This window comes from Molossus molossus, unplaced genomic scaffold, assembly GCF_014108415.1.
Source record: "Molossus molossus isolate mMolMol1 unplaced genomic scaffold, mMolMol1.p scaffold_m16_p_3, whole genome shotgun sequence".
Classification (NCBI taxonomy): Eukaryota; Metazoa; Chordata; class Mammalia; order Chiroptera; family Molossidae; genus Molossus; species Molossus molossus.
In genome coordinates, this window is record NW_023425366.1 from 6975608 (window position 1) to 6999712 (window position 24105).

Genomic DNA, 24105 nt, shown 5'->3' on the forward strand with positions numbered 1-24105 from the left:
ACTTGCTTCAAAGTCAACCACTTTACCGAGAATTGTTTTGGCCATTTTTAATTGAATTTATTGGCGAGACATTGGTTAATAAAATTATGTAGGTTTCAGATTCTAGAATACATCATCTGCATATTGTATGTGTAAAGGAGGAATAAGGTGATGGGAAAAGACCTCACTTGGGGTTGTGTTTTTTTATTTGTTTCTGTTTTTCCTATTTTGATGACAGTTTGACAAAATATTTTTAAATATGTATGGCCCTTCCTAGCTTCTTTTTTCCCCTGTCCTGTATTAATGCACAAAAATTTTAATCACCATAGATTATTATAAATTAGTCACTTTACTTCAGGTGAACTTAATTATTTGACAATATAAGCTAATCATAATTGAGCAAGTCAATTCAAGTTCCATCTTACAATTGATTATAGTATTAAATTATATTTTAAAAGAGTATTTCTTTTGTGGGAAATTCTTTCAGGTTTTGACAAATGGATGAAAAATTGAAATATTTCTTCAAACTCCAAGTAGAGTTTCATCCACTAAGATATATAGTATAAAGAAATTTAAAATAAATTTTCTTTGAATGTTTTCCATTTTTTTCCCCCAATTTTTAAATGTTTCAACAATTGGGGGAAAAAAATGAATTGATTAAAATGAGAAATTTGCATTTAGCATGGTTTGAATGTGTGTTTTAATGTGAGACAAACAAAATCAAATAAGCTCAGTCATTTCATTTCTCTCAGTGTTTATTCCCTGTTAACTTTTGGTTTTTGGTTTCCTCTTTTTCTCTTTTTCATGTAACCTGGATCCCAGAAATAACTTATACTCATGAGAACTCAAGTATATAGTAGTTGTTATCTGTCTTCTACTCTTAAATGCTGGCCTTTCAGCATGTTTTATTCAGAAGTTTACTAAGACTTGAACCAAGACCAGTATGAATTAACATTTGTCTGAAATGTGTGTGTGTGTACGTGTGTGTGTGTGTGTGTGTGTAGCTCCACTTGTCTCTCAGCGTTGTTTAAAACTCTCTTAATTGTTCCTAACATTAAGTGATTATTTGAGACCACCACTTACATATAACATTCCCTTATCCATCAGTTTTTACTTTCAAAATTGGATCAGGTAGATGTATTCTCTTAAAGGAATTATGCACTTTCTGAACAGCTTTCTATTTTAATCCAATTTAAGCATTGGTTTTTAAAGAAGATGTAATATTGAGATAATATTGAGATAATTCCTGGTCTTTGTCCACTGTGATAAAACAGATAGAATGTGTCAGGCAGAATTCATCTTGTCTACTAATTTCTTTAAAGATAGTTTAGCAACTCAAGAAGTAATGAAATGACAAAAATGTTCAGTGAGTGTTACAACATAGATAGCATCCATTTCCCATGCATAATTACAAAGAACAATAAAGGATATGTAGGGTCTAATATCAATCTAGTTGCTTCTCAGTAGAGGAGTAATACCTTCCATCCATCCACGTGGTGAAGGAAACAGTATCTAAGAAGGTCTCTTCCTCCCCCAATGTTTCTTTTCACATGTTATCTGTTAAAATGCCTGAATCTCACACTGTGTTTTAATCTTTGTTTCGTAATGTCTCAAAACACACTTTTTAAGTAGCAGAGAAACACCTTTACATTGGTTTCTATGAAAGTATCGCCTTCGATGTACTCTGCAAAATACTGGCAATGCGATTTATTAAGGCTTAGAAATGAATGTGATGTTGTCTTCTTCCGGGGCCGACCCACGAGACCCGTTCTGTTTGCCAGCTGTGTGCTGTAGTGACGACAGGGCACGTCCATGGACTTTAGGGATCAAGAATCACTTCCACCTCAGCGTCTGGCCAAATAAGGGCAGTCTCCAGTCCAAAGGGCCATGATTTTCACGCATGTCTTCATTGAACGTCCCCTTTTCAGTGGAAGGCAGAATTTCATATTTCAATATCATGAGTTACAGAAACATATAGTTTTATATATGGCAACGTAGTCAGTGTTTCACTTTGGCAAGTATATAGGTTATTTGTCTTTTGCTCAATTAAATAAAAATACACACACCAATAGTAGTATTTATATTTCTGAGCAAGCATTATAATTATCCACTCTCTAGGTAACTATAGAAAGAATCTTTGGAAGAGTTAAGAAGCTAATTATATATTACTCCATACTGTGTTGGAAGCTTGACAAGTTTACCATATACATGTTCAAAGTGCACCTCAAAGCTTGATATACATTCGGTATTTTACACCACTGAGGGCTGTTCATGCTTAGCAACCTTGTGAACACTTCAAGGAGTCAAGTGAAGTTTTTTTCTTGCCAGAAACCAAACATCAAGGTGTGCTCTACTGACTTATTTTATTCTTTTCATTCAATTGAGGAGAGAAGGTATTCTATATTCTATTTCGTTATCCTAAAGAGGTTCATAAGAACTTGAGTAAATGTGGCAGACATTTTATAGGAGTATATTTAGGGTAATTTTCTGTATCGACGTGATGATTGTTTAGTGCAAAATGCCACAGAGTCATTCCTCTAACCTCTTTATGTTGGATGAATTGTTTCTGTGTAATGAACAAGATAAATTAGCCTATGAAACATTAAGTAGATATAAAATCTTTGCCTGGCTGCCAACAGTTTATAAATGTTTATAGGAGTCTCATGGACTAGAAAGAACTTGTACTAACCATTCCCTTCAGGCTGTGAGTGATCTTCTAGAGGTGCTTGGCTAAGTCCCTCACTGTCCCTGGGTCTCCAGGTGTCATCTATTACGGCAGGCAATCAGGAAGGTACCGGACAATCTCTAGATTTCGCCAAGCTCATCTCTGATTCTACAATTTACCAAAACCTAGCTTTATCCTAACCCTTAAATGATCTGAACTTTTCTCACTAAGTACATTCAACTAGGTTTTCTTACTCGGTGATTTTAGTTGACTTCGAGGCTTTGAAATCAGTGCTTTACATTAGATTGATTAGAAGTTTGGACGGAATGTAGAATATTTCTCAAAATGTAATGACAGTCTTTTGGGAGTGAGGGGAAAGTTTTACAACAGATATGCCTGCCAGTGCCTCCCTATCACAGTGATCTAATTTAGGGAGTGGGTTGGCTTTTACTAGAGACTCACACCTTTCTAGTATCGTTTTGAATTCTCGAGAGATGTTTCCAGAAGCAATAACATTGCTTGATTGACTGTGAGTTTCTTATTTTCACATGGTTGGTGTATAAAATTCTTCCCAATCAGGATGCCAGATTCTCCTTCCAAACACATGAGGATCCCCTCAGACATTTTCCCCAAAGTGAGGTGCGGCCAGGCTGCCCTGACTGACCCCCTCCCCCCAAATCGGTATTTCTAACTTTCTAGAATTGTGTGGGTTTTTTTTTTTGAAGAACTGATTTATTTACTCAGCTGTTGGAATGTTGGCCCACAGATCAAAGAGTCTTGGGTTTGATTCCAGTCAAGGGCATGTACCTTGGTTGCAGTTCAGTCCCCGACCCTGGTCGGGGTCATGTGGGAGGCAGCCAGTGGATATGTTTCTCACATTGATGTTTCTGTTTCTCTCTTCCTCTTCCTTCCTCTCTCTCTAAAATCAATAAAGAAACATAAATAAATAAATAAACAAACAAATAAATAAATTTAAAAAATAAATCTTTTCGGTAATTATTTTCTGCCTTGTTCCTGGCCTTATTAGCATTAAAATAAATTGTGCTGGGCTTTTCTAGGTATATCTTCATCCTCCCTTTCTAAACTCTTCTGTTTTATGCTATTTCTCACCATTTACCCCATTATAAAATGGAATTCAGTGTCAGTTATCTTGGGTCACAGCAAATGGCTCAAAGTTAAATGTGTAGTATGTTTAGTATTTTATCTCTTGGGTTGTTGGTAGCTAGGAGTGGGGGTAGAGTCCTATCTTTAGGGCAAGCAAACTTTTCTAGGTCTCTGTTTCACACAAAATGAGACATACAATTTTTTCTCATTTTGCAAATTAATTCAATTTATATCAGCACTTACTGCTGATGATTCTGAAGAATTTCAAATAAATCCTCATCCTTTAGAAACATACAATTTGTATCTCATTGTAAATATGTCCTAAGAACACCGAAGGTAATGTTTGAAAACATGGCACTGTTATAATATTGATAACTGTCTATTTCCTGACATGGTTCAATAAAGTTAAATGGTCAACAAAAATATCTGTTGGAGAGAAAAAAAATCAAAAGAAAATGTTGAGATTACTAAATCTGTTGACATAGGACAAAGTCATGAAGAGACACATGAGAAGACCATAATCAAAAATTTGTTGACTAATGATCAACACTGAAGAACCCAGAGTCACATGTCATTTGCAATAAAAATGTCCTAAGATATTAATCTTTAACACACTTTAACAACTAATTTACAACATGGGAATATTGTTCACAGATTGTATTGTTAGTTGCTAATACATTTAATATTAGATCAATGACAGTGGTTAAATTATAATACTGGTCAATTAAAATAGCCTTTAAATTGAGTAGAATTTGCCACTGTGCCTTCAATAAAGCCAATGTAATCACTGCATTTATTCTGTGACTTGAAGTACCATGTGAGGAGAATGTAAAAGGTCATTTCGGTCTTTAGCTTATTGGGGAAGATGTCTCTTACACAGAAATGATAAGGATATTCTGTGAGTGCAGGTCCTGTGTCCATATGCAATTCTAAATGAATGTCAAGTGTATCTGACAGAACTGTGGCTAATAAAGACACTAAGTAGCTCAATTACATTATGCTGAACAGGTGGCCAGTGTCTATAATAGTACAAGTAGACCAGACGTACATTGATGATTAGCTACCACACTGGTATCCTCCTTTTAAAGGTGGTGAGATCATTCTAGAGCAAGTATATGCCTTTAACTCTTATTGGAGGGTAGGCGATCAAGTGACTCCCTACTGATTTGTAGCAATTTCTTGGCCTGAGAACAGCTTTACAGGGGCCTTATAGACCTGTAATTCCTAGAATGTCAACACAATTAGTCCTATCAGAATGTCTATAAAATACCTGAAGGCACTTAAGTTTTCACCAACACTTCCACACTCTTATTAAGGAGAAGACCATAAAGAATCTGATAATGATCTTATTGCAAGTCTGAAAAACTGACCAGACAACAAGGTAGTATATTTGTAAACAAATTCCAAACCCACATATTGCAATTATGCACATGGTCAAAGTCCCACATGTATCAAAAAACAAGCAAACAAAACCCCTGAACTTATTTCCACGTTCTCTAAAAATCGTTCTTTGATGTTAAGCTGCTACAATTCTTCTCATCTATCCCTGTTTGTGGCCCTGCTTCTCTGCACATGTTTCTGTCAATACTCTTTTATATCAAAGGCCTGCTCTATCTCTGAGTCATAGTTTACAGAACAGTGTGTGGTCCTTGGACCAGCAGAATCATCCTTGCCTGGGAACTTGTTGGGAACTCAAATTCTCTGACACGTTCCAGATGATTCTTCAAGCTTGCTTAAGTTTGAGAACCACTGGTATAAGAGACTGATGACTTTGCCAGCTATCCTGATTCAGCAGACAGTAAATATTCAGTATCCATGCCTGAGATTCTATGCAATCCTGTGAACTTCAGGCAGTTAGTCCCAAGGAAACCAAGACCTCGGGAGTATAGTTGACTACCAAAGGTGACACAGCTAGTTAAGTGGCAGAGCTGAGATGTTAAAACGAGTTCTTCTGCTGTTTTAGAGTGACCACTTACTTCCCTCTCCTTCACACCTAAGCTCCCCCACAAAGTGTGTGTGTGTGTGTGTGTGTATCTGTACATATGAGAGGAAGGGGGAGAGAGAGAGAGAGAGAGAAGACAGACAAACAGTTTTGGACCAGCAGGGTGGAAAGAAATGAAACAAGAAAATAAGTAGATAATACAAAAATTGCTTAGGTACATGTTGACACTCTTTCAAGGCAGTTAAGCTAGATCTAGATGCAGTGTTTGAAGTTGCTGAATCAAGCAAATAGGCAATGCTATATAGGTTTAAATCATGTGCAGGGCCTAAAGCTAAGAGACACAAACATAGTTCCGTCGGCCCATACTCCCTTCACTCCTCACAAGGTGCTGCCCTTCCCCAGTCTTCGCAAACCCATCTCTTCTTCTCTTCTGCATGCACCCCTGGGCACATGCTACCCACGAAGTTAGTGACAATTTCTTCCTCCACAATCTCCATGCTATTGTTTGAGCTCATGTCATTGTCAAGCAAGCAAGCAAACAAACCAAAAACCCAGCACCAGATGCTTGTTCGGACCCCCTGCAGTCAAGGAGAGGGGTTGCGGTTATTAGCCGAGCCCAGCTCCAACTAAGGAAAACATGGTACAAATTTTAAGGGAGAAGAGGTAGGGAACCAAGAGGGATGATGGGGAATTGTAAAAGGTGGGATAAAAGAGACTGGAGGCTATGTGGAAACAAAAAATTACAGAACAGGGTCAGTGGAGAATTATTGAATATGCTTTGGCAAGGTGGGTTGGGACAATGCTCTATTTGTAGTTTAGCAGCATCAAATTTTCTTAAGTCAAGGCTCAGCACAAGGGCTGGGGCACCTGCAGGGACACTGCCCAGTGCAGACAGAAGCCAGGCTAGAGCATGATCCTGCCTCTCTGCACAGTGTTCGGGACGGTCCTGTGCTGTGTGGGAGTCAACAGCTCACAGGCGTTCTTTGAAGCTTCATTTAATTTCGCATTAAAGAAAGGTGAAGACATTTGTTATTTAAAATATTTCTAATTTTTATGATGGATATTATTTTGATATTGAAAACAACCATGTATTTTTTCTGGATGTGATCCTATAAATCTAGAATCTATTAGGCTTAACTGCAAAGCAGCATTTTACTGTCAAGAACCATGAGTGGAAGCATGTGTTCAATAAATCCAAGGGTGTAAATGAACTAACTACTAGCTGAAAAAGTCATTGTTTAATTTTTTCACTGCTAGTGTTTATGAAGCAAAATTACACCCTACTTGATCATTTGCAAATGATCTATTATAGTTTTTACAACATAGGAAAAATTACTACATTTGTTTTATCATAGACACGAAAGATAAAACTAATGCAGTTTGTGCTAGACCTAAAGCTAGATATTTTTATGTTTCCCCTATGATTTTAACTTCACATTTGTGTAGATCTCCACTCTCTGAATACATCTGACAACCTATGAAAAAGAGATATTAGGGTTTCTACCCAAAACCTCATGTCCTGTGTTCAGAAAATAATATTACCAAAATGTGCCCATATTTTGACTCAACTAAGATTACATTTAATTTATCAGTTGCTGAGAGCACTTTCACTACAAAGTCATCAGACCAAATTTTGATGCCTCTGAGTCATCAAGTAAAACATTAAACTTTGATGACCATCTCTATATGTGAAAAAATGCATGAACTTGAAAACTTAAGTTTCAAATTATGTATTAATAAATAAAGTCTAGGAGCTCTATCCCTTTAGTCACCTAGAAAATCAATCTATATAAAAGTTAATCCCTTTGTGTTGACAAAAACTATCTGCGTCTCTAAAACACTTTGGAAATCTAAAAATCAAGTGTTCGGTAGAACATGGAGAAAAGTATGTTGAAAAGGTAAAACTATCTTTATCATCGCTTTTGTCACATTGTCACCTTGCTGCTTTCAACTTTCTCTAACCAAGCCTGAGATGCTGGGAAGACAATGGGTGTCAGATCCAAGCACCAAACCTACTGTACTGTAGTCAGTATGTGGTCAACTTACTGAATTTCTCCAAGGTTCAGTTTCAACATTTTAAGAACATATTAGGTAGCTGGTGTGGTTTGTGAATATTAAATAAGACATGAAAGCATAGGACACACGAGTCACTCTGTATCAGTTCTTGATTTATGCTATTTTCTTTCTATTCAATTTACTCCAAATGGTGCTTTCTTAACCAAGAACATGGCCTTGACTAGACACCTCACACCCCTTTCTCACGCTTTCAATAATAAATAGTTACAGAGCCACAAAACTATTATTTAGAATATTTAAAGAAGTTTCAGCTTTATCATACTTTCCCTAGAAACAATTTTAAAATATTTATATTTTGTAATATAAAATATTGATTCTAGTGTCAGAAGAAAAAACCAATTCTGTATTTAGTGGACCCAGTTTTCCTGTACTCGCCCAGTCCCTGGGCCACTCATGGACTCACTTTTTTATTCAATAAATATATATTGAGAGGACAACATTGGTAAATAAAGTAAAATTTCTAAGTCAAAAATATATATATCTATTGAGCACATATTATGAACTATGCACTGTTTTTGTAAACAATAAATAAACAAAGACCACTGCAGTTGCTGTGGTTCTTTGAGAAGGGACACACAACTAGAGAGCACACCCAGAGTGCTTCTGAAATGAAGACCACCTGTAGGGCCCTTTGGCCCCACACCCTTGGGTCTGGCCGCATACTCTCTGAGGTGTAGACTGTAAACGTGACAGCCAGCTGCAGGGTTCGGGGGGTCTTTCTGTATTAGAATATAATAGATCTTTTTAGCACACTGGCAACAACTCATGAGAGAGAGAGGGAGGGAGAGATTTAATTTAGAGAGGTTAGGATTCGTGTTACATTATACGAACCGTGATATGTTTCAGCACATTTATTACAACTATCAAACTCTATAGCCTTACAATCTATTTTGAGATAAGAAGTTTCGAGAAAAATAACAGATGTGACTGAGTCTGAACTCATGAGGCTCTGGCGTTTATTGAGCTGCTTCCAAGTTTCACAGCGAAGTTTCTGAAAAGTAGGTTGCTCCTGGGGGGAAGCACCTCTACCCCTCGGCACAGCAGGGCCGCCCTGTTGGGGACAGAGCCCCAAAGTGTGCGACGGAGACGCCAGCCGGGCTCCGTCAAGCCCACGGGTTCTCTGCCCTCCCGCTGCCTGTCCTCACCGGTTCCTTCCCCCTGCCCAGAACAACCGCCCCCATTAAAACCCTGCCTTTGCAAGGCTCACCTCAAACACCAACATCATTTTCGGGATGGCTTCTTCACTGCTGAAAGCCACGACGGATGGTCTCTCTGATTTAGCACTTCGTGGTTTTTCTGTAATGGCTCTAGCTGTGTGCATCGTTTTCCTGCCCAGCTCTAAAAGTCCTTGAATGGAAAGACGGCGCCTTGTTTGCCTCCGCGCCCTCCAGAGGGAGAGCCAACACGAACCCTGCACGTTCGTGCTTAACACCTGCCGGCCGAACCACCCTCCGGACCCCGCAGCTAGCCGTGTTCTTCTGAGAGAGAATACTAGGGCTCGGTATGTGTTTGTACACCCAGCTTCCACGTCTGTGTCCAACCACCCTCCGGACCCCGCAGCTAGCCGTGTTCTTCTGAGAGAGAATACTAGGGCTCGGCATGTGTTTGTACACCCAGCTTCCACGTCTGTGTCATTCTATTAAAGTTTTACTTGTTGTTTACTTTCTCCTGTTGTGTCCATGAAGAAATATTTAAGGAGAAAGTTACCCTCCAGGACAATAGCTTGTGTATCTTAACAGCCCAAATCGTCTTGGTCCAATGATTACTGGGGAGAAAATGGGTCGGGTGTTTCCCTTCTGGAGAAGAACAAAGAGCATAAACTAGGAAAGATACCTGTGGACGGCCTCCTCCTCAGGTTTACTACTCAAGGCATTCAGCAGAATGCCCCCACTGGGGGTCAAACCGCAACCTTCGGTGCAAGGGACAACGATCCAACGGACTGAGCCGCCCCACCAGGGGTGACCATTACTTCTTTTAAAATTTTTAATTTGAAAAAAAATTTCAAATTAGTTTGCAGATTTATATACCTTTCCCCTAGATCACATTTTCTTTCTCTCTCTTCATACTTAGTTTATATACTTTTTGTTGTTGTTGAACCGTTTAAAAGTTAGTTACAATGTGGCACTTCACCTGTAATACTTCAACATGGAACAAGGTTTTTCTTCTTCTTCTTCTTCTTCTTCTTCTTCTTCTCCTTCTCCTTCTCCTTCTCCTTCTCCTTCTCCTTCTCCTTCTCCTTCTCCTTCTCCTTCTCCTTCTCCTTCTCCTTCTCCTTCTCCTTCTCCTTCTCCTTCTCCTTCTCCTTCTCCTTCTCCTTCTCCTTCTCCTTCTCCTTCTCCTTCTCCTTCTCCTTCTCCTTCTCCTCCTTTTTGTGGTACATGCCCCTAGCGGGAACCAAACCTGGGACTCTGGTCCGCAGGCCGACGCTCAACCGCTGAGCCAAACTGGCCAGGGCAAGGTCTTTGTTCTTGACTACAACAAACATGACACTTGGGAGATTTAAAACACTGATACTACAGTCCATGATTTAAACTTTCCAAATGTCTCAAAAATAAAAAACATAACACACCCTGCAAGATAAAAGAAAAGATGATTTATATGAACATTATGACTTGTAGGTTATTTCCATTTGGAGTTCAACAGTTTACAAAATTCTCCCCATTACTTTGGTAATTATGCATCATTTGATATGATTTGTCCATTCATAGGAGCTGATTCATGTCACAATCACTTTTGTAATGTTGATTCTCAAACTTTATTATTTAGGGTTTCAAATATAATTCAAAATAAACTTTACAGATGGCTATTATTTACGTAAAGGAATTAGCTAAATGTTGGCTTTTCCTGATATGTCTTTAAAATGTTATATATTTTTAGGTAAAATATTTTCTATTTACCTAAATCATAATCCGTACAAGATTCTTGAGAACTTGAGTCTGACTTAACTCTCCAGCCTCACTTGTTACAACATCCTGTCTGATTCCTTTTACTCTAATTGATAAACCAAACATGATTTTTCTGAAAACACCATATTGTTCAGCATAATGTTTTTGCTCATCCCTTCTCTTGTTTCTGGATGCTTCTTACTCACCCTACAAAACTCAGTTCCAGTCTGACTTCCAACAGTCAGTCTTCCTTGAAATCTCAGCCCGCATGAACTGGCTTCCTCTTCGCTCCCTGGTCTTCAATGAAGCACTCACTATCATTTCATATGTTTTATTGGAATACTCTCATACATTATTTGTCTTATATTACCAATAAAACGGACTTTGCAAGAGAGCCGTAACTTGACTTTATATTACCATTTCCTGAGAGGGTGCTCTTCTTCTTATAGGTCTTCCTATGTATTTGTATAAAACTCTTCAAAAGCCCTTAAATACATTTACAATACCACCAGGCATATTCACCTTTTGAGAGAGATCAAAATTGATGTGGTTACAACTTGATATAAATAATAGAATTTTACTACAAGGAAATGTCTTTAAATTAACAAACTATCTAAATTATATGAATGGGAAATATCATTTATGGTTCTTTTTATTGATGATATAATTTTCAGGTGTTAGTTTCTTTCAGTACCAAAACAGTGCTTTTTTATTGATGATATAATTTTCAGGTGTTAGTTTCTTTCAGTACCAAAACAGTGCTTCTTTGATAAATTTAATTTTGAGATAATTGTAGATTTATATAAGTTGTGAGAAGTAAGGAGAGATCCCGTATGTCCTTCTCTTAATTTTCCAAAGAGGCTGTCCTTCAATTGACATTTAAGTTTGCATCAAAGTATACACATATAGACCTATGTTATTAATCTGGCAACCATCTAACAAAATTCTAGTGCTCTTTTCCAAAAAGACTTGTATAGGCAAACTTGATCGTGCTCACCAAAGGACAGAGAACACTAGAGAGATTCTTTATGAAAAATAGAGAAGTCCTCTAGACTCGAGTTTCTCAGAACGTCACTCTCACATCACAGATATTTATGACAAAGGCAGCCGTTGTCCATTATTAAAGATTATTAAATTATGACTTACTGGCATATGATGTATCCAAAGAATTATTTCCAGAATTTGAAAGGGCCTTAAATCACCTACATCTTCCCTCTTTCTTGAAGCATTCTGGACCTTTGCGAGTTAGCATTAACTAGTTGTAGAGTGGGACAAATGGTTGGTTGATGGGTGGATTTCTTGAATATTGAGGTCCTATGTTGTGCAGAGCAGAAGGAAAGCCATGGATCCCCAAGCTTGCTATGACCCACCGTGTGCAGTGCACTCAGAAGAAGCCAGTCAAGGATTTGCTAATATTTTACATCGCAACCCTTTCCCCGTTCCCGACGTCGTCTGTTACTACAGTTTAATCCCCCTGCTGCTCATTCACCTTCAAAAGTCTTGGTTTGTTCTTTGATAAATCATCTTTTATTCCTTTTCATTCTAACAGTTTAGTTACAAAATCATACGTAGGGAACACCTTGCCATTCACTGACAGTGTTTGCTTGCCTCCTGGGCGGGCAGAGTAAATAGCAGCCTAAATGTTTTGGCCCAGATCCCCACCATCTGACTTGCTCTCGGTCCTCTGCTGATGGCGTAAATAAAGTGCATTCGATTTCCTTCTCTGGAACTCAGGCCTTATCCTCCGTAGTGTGTCTGTCAAAGACTATTATCTGGATGAGGCATTTTGTCAGACGGTTTTCCAACAGGATCCCTTGTGGGAACAGAAAAGAGCAAAGAGAGAGGATGTAGAAGCAAAATAGCCAGAGATTGAGAGCAAGGTTTTCTGAAACTGAAGTTTAAATGTCAGATCCATCATTCCTGACCGGCTTTATCACCTTGTGTGCGAGTTTTGGAACCTCAGTATCCTCCATTTTTTCATCTGCAACTGAGAAGAGTAATAGCTCCTTATAGGACTGTTACGAGTTAAAGAAATAAACTACAAGAGAGTCCTTCTTCCAATATGCAAATCAATGTGTAGTAGGAGTTCATACCTTGAAGGCAACTGCCAGCCTGAAGAATGTACATTAAAAGTATAGATACTGTCTCTTCCCCCCTTTCCCATCTTCCATTGGTTTGAGCTTGTGAAACAGAAGTGTGTGGTGTGTGGGGTGGGAGGCTTCCTTCAGGGCACCTGGACAGATTGGTCTATGGCTGGAGTCCTGGCACAAGCCTCTCTGGTTATGTCAACTTTGCAGTAGGGGAACTCAGGCATTTCTACTGACCGCCACATGGCCCATCAACCTGGGAAGAAAGGGAGCCATTCGTGTCTTGAGAACAAGACACTCTTTTCCATTGGGAAGAATATAAACACACAGTCTGTCCACTAAGTCCAGGGTGGTATTTCTTATGCTAGGTAACATATGGTGAATGACCACATAGGATCCGCTTCCAGATCTGATGGGCTAAGTCGATAGGAATTTGTGGGTTCTGTTTAGGATTACCCAACTTGGGGAAGAAGTTTCAACATCTAGAACGCTTGGAGGAGAACCTCCCACTAATAATAATTAAGAAATCACACCCTGGCCAGTGTGACTCAGTTGGTTGGATGTCGTCTCTTGCACTGAAAGTTTGCTGGCTTGATCCCCAGTCAGGACACATGCCCGGGTTGCGGACTCAATCCCCAAACGATGCCAGGCAGGAGGCAGCCGATTCATGTTTTGCTCTTACATATATACTTCTCCCTCTCCCACCCTCTTGCCTCCTGGGCCGGCAGAGTAAATAGCAGCCTAAATGTTTTGCCCCAGATCCCCACCATCTGACTTGCTCTCTGTCCTCTGCTTATGGCATAAACAAAGTGCTTTCGATTTCCTTCTCTGGAACTCAGGCATTATCCTCTGTCGCGTGTCTGCCAAAGACTATTATCTGGATGAGACATTTTGTCAGATGGTTTTCCAACAAGTTCCCTTGGGGATTATTTCTTAATTATTATTATTAGCAGGAGGTTCCCCTCCAAGAGTTCTAGATATTGAAACTTCTTTAAAAAAATCAATAAAAATATACTTTTTTAAAAAAATAAAAGAAAATCACTAAGCTCTGGGAAAGTTCTAATTATTTAATATATGTATCTGATTTAATCCTCACAACAGGACTATGAAAGAGGTGTTATTATGTTGCACATTTCACAAGTGGATTGGGAAACAGGCAGTTTAGAGATTTCTGCTAAGTCACTCATCAATAAATGCAAAGTCAGGACTCAGAGCCAGCTGCTCTGCATGCAGAGGCCTTCGATAATCACAAGGCAGCTTCCCAGTCTGAGAAAGCTCCCAAGAGTTGCAAACTAAGAAGTTAACTAGTCAGTATCCAAGCTCTTCTTAACCTAAAGTAAGTGGGCATTTTAAGTAGAACACCAAATGCCATTTCTCTAGTTACTTATAAACTTTTCAGAGAAAATGATCTGTAAATGCACCAACCGAAACTCATGTCTAGCAGTTACTAATTCCCTCAGTTTTCCATTCTTTCCAGAAAAACTTTAAAAAATGATGATGGATTTCCCTTCCAATGCAGAGTACTGATCCTGCTATTTTTAAAGACAATGTGGATGTGGGATTAGTCTCTCTGTACCTTGAAATGTCAACACATTTGCCAAAAATAAATTCGTCAGTTAAATGTAGCCAAAAGATTTCGTTTACCTAAAGGTCCTACAAAGGAGAAATAGCTTACCACTGTTTCTACAGATTGAGGTAAATCTGACATGTTATTGACATATGCTACAAATTTCATCTAATGCCACAGTACAGATGTGTGCTCTGATAAGCTTTTGGGAAATCTAGACTAAGATGAGTAGAGTTGTTTCAATATTTATGGGGTTGAAAATGCAGAGTTAGCAAAGGAAGCATTTTAATTAAAACAATATTTCCCCTTTATGCTCAGAGGGAAATCCAGGGGAATTCTTTTCAAGAACTACTACCTGTTTCTACACAGCTTCTGGGTTTTAGACACATTGAAAGAGGTTGGGGTTTTATTTCCTTTCTTTTTAATCTTTCGATTTTAGAACCGTCAAGAATAAACTCAGTAGTTTCTTCTGACTTGTTTTTCTCTCAACTGAGTTTCTGTGACCGCAGCTCCTGTCTCTGTGTTTCAGGTATCCTGAAGATAACGTCAGTGGAAATCGGGGTTGTTGCCGTCAAAGCCATTAACAGCAACTATTACTTAGCCATGAACAAGAAGGGGAGACTGTACGGCTCGGTAAGTATTCTGCTTTTATCTTCAAAACGCACTGCAGTGAATGACTGCCACAGCCTTGGCATGTTCCCCCAGACATTAGAGCCCTGTCATCGTCCCTTTGCTAGTAAACAGAGCCACATGGGCTGGCCAGCAGAGCTTCAAGGGCTGGCAGGGCAGCGACAATCTCCTCTGTGGGTCACCCGTGAGTCTACCACGCGGGCTGTTGCTGGCGTCCGTCAATGTTCTGAATTGCTCACTGGACAGACTCTCACGGAAGCATCTGGTCACATTGGCATGGGCACTGCAGACAACTTGGAGAAGAATCATTGAGAAAAAAATCTTGAATTGAGTAGAAACCCATATAATGTGGATGTGTTACAGCTGAAGATAAAACAGGGGTTTGGGTGTTTTGTATTCTGTTAAGATCTGAAGTGGGGAAGAATTCGTCATTTTGTGTGCCAATCAACCCCAGAATTTTATTTACCAAGAGTGATTAAGTCCGTTATGGAGCTGGTACCCAGCCAGCGCTTTGAGCACATACACCCAGGTGTTTCATAGCAGATATTAAGAAATGTCACTTTAAAGTGGGTAAATAAACTAATTTTGTTGAGGAATATAAGGATGGGCGGGCCAGCGGCTCTCAAACTTGAGCATGTGTACACATCGGCTTTGTAAAACACACTCCCAGATTTCCTGATTTAGTAAGTCTGTGGTAGGACCTAAGAATTTGCACTTTTAATGAGATTCCAGGTTTTCCTGATGTTACTGGTTTGGTAACCACAATTTGACAATCCTTGGAACTTGACTCCATAATTGGTCTGGATATAGAACAGGCTACTCATATCAGGTCCACTTATAATTGGAGAGTCAGATGCATTTGGGTCAGTCCCTTTAGATGCTTTTGGGATGGAGGGAGTCAGAGAAATTTTAGTTAAAATTTTCCATTATGTGTTTCTCTACTAATGAGCCTAGATGAGTAATAGACTATTTTAAGAAGTGATTCCATTAAGGGGTTCAGAACATAATCACTTTTGAGGCTTTCTCTCTCTCTCTCTCTCTTTCTTTCCTTCTCTCTTTCTTTCTTTCTTTCTTTCTTTCTTTCTTTCTTTCTTTCTTTCTTTCTTTCTTTCTTTCTTTCTTTCTTTCTTTCTTTCTTTCTTTCATTTTTCAATAACCATGCCCAGGTCCCTTTTTAATCTATTATTACCAGAATTACTGATAAGAGAACCAGGTGTATGACTATTCTTTGAAGAGATTCTGACACACACACACAGTCAAAAACAATGCTGTAGAGTAAAGCCAGCTAACGAGTTTAGACTGAGGGAGAAAAAAAAAAAAATGTAATTGGAATAAAAGGTCGAAGTATTTAATTGATAAAATATATTTCTTTAAAAAGGCGACCTCCAGGAGAAATGAATCACTCTCAACTTAACAATGTCATAAAAGTATTTCATACTTTTCCTCCCGCTGCCCCGCCTTTTTCTGTGCCAACACAGCCATGTGCCTACACTTCTTCCCAACCTCTGGGTCTGTGGAGGACTTCGTTCTCTGTATATGTGAAGTAGAGCCCAGTTGCTTCCTATCACATCCCTCCATTTTAATGACCTGCGATGGCTCTTATCAGATATTTCTCTCATTAATGTGCTTTTGTTGACTGTCTTCTGCCAGTAGATTGTGAACTTCCAGAGGTCAGGGTCTGCCTTGTTCTCCACCATTTCCACAGCACCTAGAACCACAGAGTCCACACAGCTGGGTAACGCGTAAACCTAGCTACCTCTCCAGTCAGCTCAGTTCCTTACCGTCTGTGCTCTCCCTCCCTCTGCCTCAGGAAGAACCCATTCTCTAACTGTGGGTCACTGTCCTGGGATTTTGCCTTACCATCGGGAAGAGTGAAAAATTATAACTGGTTCAAATTAAATAAAAAATCTCACATTGAATTTCCTGTCCAGGATGGAGTGGACTAGGAACTTTGCATCTAAAGGGCATGTCATCAAAATTCATGAGTGCGTACCTAATATAATTCTGTATGTCAGGTGACAACTCTTGTCATCCCTATCTTCATGTGTTGGGGAGTAAATTCCGTAAGTCTTCTTGAAAATACCAATGAGGCACCCAGAGTGACTGATGAACCCAGCTCCACATTCTAGTCTCTCTTGCATATTTTTCTCTATTTCCTTTTGGAAAATGTATATCTTTCATGTTTTCATTATTTATTCTCTGAACAGTGCATCTACTGCAATATTAGTCTTCTCTTGATTAACAGAATAAAATAAATAAATTATAAAACTGAGTTTAAATAGAATAGGTCCTCAAAGGGAACACAATGTGAGGACCAAAGAAATGTTCCTGGTGTCCTAAAGAAATCCAAAACCTTTTTCTCAGCGAAGACCCTACTTTAAGATCTTGCTCTAGCCTAGGTTCCTTTTTCACCTTTAATACTTAGGATGTGCCTAAATGCTATAAACAACATAGATTCCTAGGCCCTCCTGGGGATACTCTTATACAGAGCTTGAGCTATGGTCTAAATATTAAAAACACCGGAGATGAAGAGTCTGCTACACTTTAAGAAGCATTGCCTTATAAATGTATTTTGGGGAGAAAAAAATAATTAAGTATCCACTACTACTTCTCTATACCCAGCTCTGTTTCAAATATAAAATCAGCCAAAATTATCTCTATCCTCCCAGTCTCTAAACCCCATTTGTTGAACAAATATAATTATCCATGAAGAAAATCATATAGTTTTAGATACACTAAGATAAATAAATTTTTAAAAAAACCATACTAAGGATTTCAAAATGCAGAATTTTATTAAAATCATTACCTTAAATAATTTACCTTTTCTTTTTACTTTTAACCAAATAAATTATTATTTGAAATGTTACTTTTAAATATTACTTTATAGAAGAGAAACACATAGAATACATTAATTCTAGATAACAAAGCTTAAACTAACCACATTAACATAAACTACTTGTCTATGATGATTCAGATAATGTTCAAAATTATAATCTAGTCCACAGAAACCTGGATATTTAAATATACACATGTACAGGGGAATTGTAAATTAAGTAGAAATTTCAAAAAGTCCTGAGGTGAGAGAAACTATTTGAACTGCCCAGTAGAAGCCTCAACTGAAAGATGCCTACGATGCCATTGGTTCAGAAGAAGGTAGACCAGAAGACCAAAAGCCCCAGTTATTTAGCTTCTTAACTACTTTAGTTTTGGTATTAGGGGAGAAGAACATTTGTGAAGCCAGAGTCTAGAAATTAGTGAGGTACCCCTACCCCTTTGTTATTAACTCCAGAGTGAGATCCTGGATTTATGGAATGAATAAGACATCAATCCTTGTCCCAAAAGATCCCCTTAAAAACACATGGTCACTTGAAATAAAGCCAAAGCACTATAGCTATAGAGTGGAATTTCCCAAGATCAAAGTCTTCAGGCTTATACAACACAGCAGTGCTAGTCACCATATTTATAATTTCTTTGATATGGTAATTTACAAAGTAAGGCGTTCCGTGTCTTTGTTTTCCGTCATTCCTAGATCTCAGAATAAAATCGATCAAAATTCCAAATTATGAAAAATTGTAAATGATTTACAAAATTGAGGAATCTGGTATTGGGGAGAGAGGAAGACACCCTGCTTTCCCCCAGCCTCATGGTTATCTGGAACTATATGGTTTGCATTGAGATTTGCTTTCTCATCAATGTGGGTGCATTTATTGTGGATTTATAGGTAGATCAAGTTTGAGAGCTTGGAAAGCTCACTTTTTCCTTCCAATGCAGTTTTACCCATGAGGCACCCTCACCATTACTTTGAAAACAAGATTATAACACTCTTCTTGATCATTGACTCATCACAAACATTGTCATTGGAATGTATGTTTGGTGATCATGATTCTAGGCACTTAACCCATGTCAGATTCCAGGCACATCAGCTCTTTAAAAGGGCCTCAATATGTGGTCATGATGACCAATGAAAATAAATCATGTGCCTTCACATACAGAACCCGCTTTGTGGTTATGGGTTTTTCTCTTGCAGAACTTGTGTGTTAAGTGCACAATTTAGGTCCAAATGTCAACAGCAAACGAGCCCCGGAACTGGGGTTCTAAAGATGACCCCTGCCATCGAGTGTCATTGGCATAAGAATAAAAGATCCTGTTTTTCCTTTGCAGAAAGAATTTAACAATGACTGTAAGCTGAAGGAGAGGATAGAGGAAAATGGATACAATACCTACGCGTCCTTTAACTGGCAGCACAACGGGAGACAGATGTACGTGGCACTGAACGGCAAAGGCGCACCCAGGAGAGGACAGAAAACTCGGAGGAAAAACACCTCAGCTCATTTTCTTCCAATGGTGGTGCACTCATAGGAGGGGCGCTCATGGGGCAGGAGACCTACACCTCTTTGGCCGGGAATAGTGGGTATTCTCCATGAACACAGTAGTAGCTCAAATGCAAAGATGCATTGCAGACATCTGCTTGCTTGAAAGAAGGAAAGTCTTGGAAAGTTTTTGTACTCACTGCTGATGTGTGATGTTCTTTTAATTAGTTCTGTGTCATGCCTTATAATCGAGATAGAGGCGGATCAGATGGGATGGAAGTTATTCCTAAGTGAACAGCATTGTGGCTGGGTTTTTTTTTTTTTTTTTTTTTTTGGTTAAGTGTTTGGTTTATGTTTTTGTTTTTTAACCTCTGAGATAGAACATAAGGGACACGAAACAATCTGTTGAATGATCTTCGGAAAAGTTATTTATGGAACATGAACTCATATCAAAGACTTTTGTTGCTCATTCAAGCCTAGTGATCCAATGAGCAGTGAGACACCCAAGCATTTACTGGAAACCACTTGGGTCATAGTATGTGCACAACCAAAGGAGATTTGGGCGTGGCATCATGGAAGCATTGGATAGGAATCAAAATTGTACATGTTAGTGTGAAACTGTTCTAACAAACAAATAGTATGGTATGCTTGTGCATTCTGCCTTCATCCCTTTCTATTTCCTTCTAAGTTATTTATTTAATAGGATGTTAAATATCTTTCGGGGTTTTAAAGAGTATCCTCGGCAGCTGCCCTCTGATTCGGCTTTTCTTTTTCTTCAGCACACCACACGCATGTTCACGACAGTGTTTTTAGAACTTGGCAAACACTCCAAGGCTAGGAGATGACATTGGAGGAGCTGTGTGACTGTCCCTGTGCCATCAGTGACAATCTGCAAAGAGAACGATCGGCCACACACGCCACAGGGCTGTGCCGTGGCTGGACTGACAGGTGTCTGCCATCACTTAAAAACATGGATCACTGCTAAGGCTCCCTTCCCTAAGAAACAGACCAGGAGGCTCAATGTTTCTCTCCGTCAATGGATCTCCGAGAACATACTAAAAGGAGGAAAATTGATTGTTACATACACCTTAGTAGCCTACCCTCATTCCTTCCTAACGATTTTCTGCCACGTGTACAGTGGTAGATGAGGAAGAGGCTGTCTTAGTACGTTAGGACCATTTATAAGTCTCCACTATGCATCTCCCGAGAGGAGCTCTCAAGGAATTCGGTACAAAGTGCAACTCTCCCAGGGGCTTAATCTGAGCAAATATGTCCTGGCATATGTACGACCACATACTGAAACCTGTTCAAGCTGTATGATCTAGTCTTCACAAAACCAAATAAGACTCGTCTCCTGTCCATTTAAAGAGCTCTGGAAGGTTCCATAATGTAACCATATTGAAATTCATTCTGTTAGAGCAGGTGTAGGAAACAGTACGCAGAGTCTGCCGGTCAACATCACATTGTATTCCACTCAACAAATACTTAAGCCTTATTTACAGTGTCTGTAGTGGTTTTTAAAAAAATGTAGAAAATGCTATTTGTTCTATTTGTCAAGTGATAACTATAAGAGTATGTTGATGCTGCAGTTTTTATCTTCCAACTTCTTGTTTTGAAAAGGTCTGTTTATTTGACTGTTTGGACGTGGTATTTTGGTACACGAAAAAGACTCACTAAATGTGTCTTTTTACTAAAGTTTAACTTCCAGAAAGGCTGGTATTTTGTGACCTTCTCTTATACCTTAATTGTGTCAATGCTTAACTAGCACTTCCAGTTAATCTGTTATTTAAGAATTAGCTTTATTAAGAAACTTTCCCATAAAGTTATCCTCTAAAAGGTCATCTTTTTCTCATTCCTTAAAAATGTTGGGATTTCAAAAGAAATGCATTTGAGGCAGTGTATTGACTTATGGCTACAGTTGCCTTTCATGACACCTGGCTTCCAACTTGCTTTCTGACAAATGGGATACTAAAAATGTTTCATTTTTGTGGTTGGACTCTGTATGTTAAAATTTAATTGGTAACCGAGTCTGAGAGCTATAATGTAATGCATTCCTAGCAGAGCTAGATTATCTTCATTCTTTTATTTTTGAATAATAATTGCACCTGACATATGAAGATGGACCACCCACAACCCAAATTAAATGTCTGATGAGACTAATATAGTATTAGCTGACCACGGCAACAGCAAAGAGGGCACAGACTGGGTTCGTGTTTCACGGAGCCGTGTAGATTACCGAAGAGACTGTGGAAGCAGTCAGCATCACGGCTCACAACCCTCACACAGCTTCTAGCCAAATGTATCAAAGCTGGCAGAAGCCAAAAATAGAAAACATCTCCCTTACCTCTCCTGGGAACACACACACACACACACACACACACACACACACACACACACACACACACCGGCAGAGATACAGAAAGTTTGCAAAGGAGTGGTGAGATTCTCCTGCATTTGAAAACGGCATCTTTGCTCAATATTGAGAGAGAATTCTGCTCCCCTTTGTAGCTGGATTGTGCTACTGAAGGAAAAGCAGTTCCAGCCCTGAATATTGTATATTTTTTTAAAATCATCATGACTTTAGGAGCTCTGCCTCTGTGAGAATTGTGCCCCCACCCCTGCCCTGCCACAATGTCAAGGATGCATCAGCCAGAGTGTGTCCCCATCTGAGTGCTGGTTTTGGGGCGATTCCTCATAAAGATATAGAATCCCTCCCTCCTCCTACCTCCCAAAAGGCTGAACAGTGTATAGCATGTTACATTTAAGTAAATTAATAAAAATGCTGGGAAAAGAAAATAAAAATATTGTCCTTGTTTGTTTTATTAGCCTAAACCTATACCTGGAAAGAAACAGAGCTCCAGTGTGCATGTCAGGATGTGGTTAAATGCCCCACAGCCCCAAACAACAACAACAGAAAAAAAGTCCCTCAAACATTTGTAAGATTTCTTTAATGTTTTACATGTGTGAGTCAGCTATCCCTACTCTAATAACAACCAAATGCTTTGCACTTTTCTGAAGTGTTCAGGTCCACCTCGCTCACACAGTGGATCGAAAAGGATACATTGGAAACAAGGCTTGTGAAACAATGAGACTTTTGGAGGGAAGCCAGGGGCTGCGAAATCTGATGTCAAGGGCATGGGGTAGGCCAATGAACTTGACTTGAAAAGTAGAGAGAAGAAATAGACATATAAAGACTGGGATCCAGGGCCCAAGCAAGGTTGTGGACACTGTTTAAATAGATGAACATTCATGCCGCACAGATCGAATAATTTTGATGTTGTTCATTCAGGGTTTATGCTTATTCACAAAAGTAAAAGTCATCTTTTCCTGATCAGTGGAGTCCACACTTTGTGTAAATAATCTGTAGGAAGCCACTGAGTATTTAAGGGAAGAGAGTGTGTATATTAGAAGTAGCCCATTTACAGACAAATACCACGTTGATTACGAATTCTTGCCTATCCCACGAGACAGGACTTTTGCCACCCAAACTAAGCAGGAAGCAAAAACGAGGGGTGTTTTGGAAGGAACACTGCAAGCGGAGGACAGCCCTGTGTTTCCCCAGGAGAACACAAAGCAGCTCCATCCGCCTTCTCTGGGCCGCGCTGTCGCTTACCTCTGACGGGCTTTATTTGCTCGGCTACTTCCCAACTCCCAAACCCAAGACCTTTCTCTCCAGATCTCAAAATGGAAACATCCTGAGTGTGACTCATATTGGCCAAGTCTGAATAACGTACAACTTCTAGAACAATCTGTATGACCAGGGATGTGGGTGGGCGCGGTGACCGATCAAGTTTCAGGCACATGATCAGAGTGACACGGTATGGAAGGTGGCACCCCACACAATGGGAACTAATAAAAAGCAGTGAACCAAAGGGTGGTACCGGGCAGTGTAGAAACAGAACGTTCTTAGCTACGTCTATTTGAATGAGACTACTGACTTAACATACTTCTTTGAATCTTGCATATTTTACTAACTCTAATTAGCCTTCACCTATTTATTCAAATCAGAGACTTCAAGATCTTATTCTATAATGCATTTTTTTTTTTTTAAAAAAGGGAAAGATTGTATTTGTCTTGTCTTGTTTTGTTTTGTTTTAAAGCCAAGAGTAGGACCTGGCTATGGTCAGGCTCAGTAGAATTCTGCAAACTTTATAGAGTGATTATTGAGATGATGCAAGTTTTCACTAAATGAAAAGGTGGCCCACCTACTGAATATTAACCTATATCACAACATGACATTATAAGTATTTCTTTACGTTTATCCCAAGAGTATGTACTAGTATTTTCAAGTATAGCAACATGTAGAATAAAATCTAAAAATGAAATGCCATTTGTTTTTTTAAAATTGTAAAATAAAAAAGAAATAAAAGAAAAAAACCTGCTTTATATCTTTTACTATGTCTTGTGTACATTCAATGGGACAAAAAACTTTATAACATGCATTTCTCTCTTTCTTTTTTTTTTTTTGCTGATTAGAAAATATTAAAACACAACATTGCCCTTATAAGTGAACAGTCTATTAAAAACACCTTTGCAAACACTATATACAAGTTAAAATGGAATAATCATCAAACTAATGCGATCAGAGGAATTGATCTTGTTCCTCAGTGCTAATAATGAACATTTCCATGATAACAGTTAAGGACAACAGTTCTGTACTCAAAGAGAAAAGCCATATGCCAACCATATATTCATGTGGCATGTATTATCTTCCATATTTTATTATCCTCCACAAAAGAATCTATGTTCATATTTTAATATAGGCAATTGCAGCCTCCAGAGATGAGCACAGCAAATGAAGAATCAAAACATCCCGTGTCCCTCATTACAACTGTAAATTGAACATATGCCTCCGTACAA

The 24105-nt window shown here is 38.9% G+C and overlaps 1 protein-coding gene across 1 annotated transcript in view; it reads left to right on the forward strand.

Moving 5' to 3' along the window:
• The window catches only part of FGF10 (fibroblast growth factor 10), a 78036-nt gene extending 58534 nt beyond the window's left edge, over nucleotides 1–19502 (forward strand). Inside the window, exons 2-3 of the mRNA XM_036280215.1 lie at nucleotides 14835–14938; nucleotides 19097–19502. Of these exons, the coding sequence (XP_036136108.1) occupies nucleotides 14835–14938; nucleotides 19097–19294 (302 nt within the window). The 3' untranslated portion in view covers nucleotides 19295–19502. The remainder of the gene's footprint in view (nucleotides 1–14834; nucleotides 14939–19096) is intronic.
• The last annotated feature ends 4603 nt before the right edge of the window (nucleotides 19503–24105 follow it).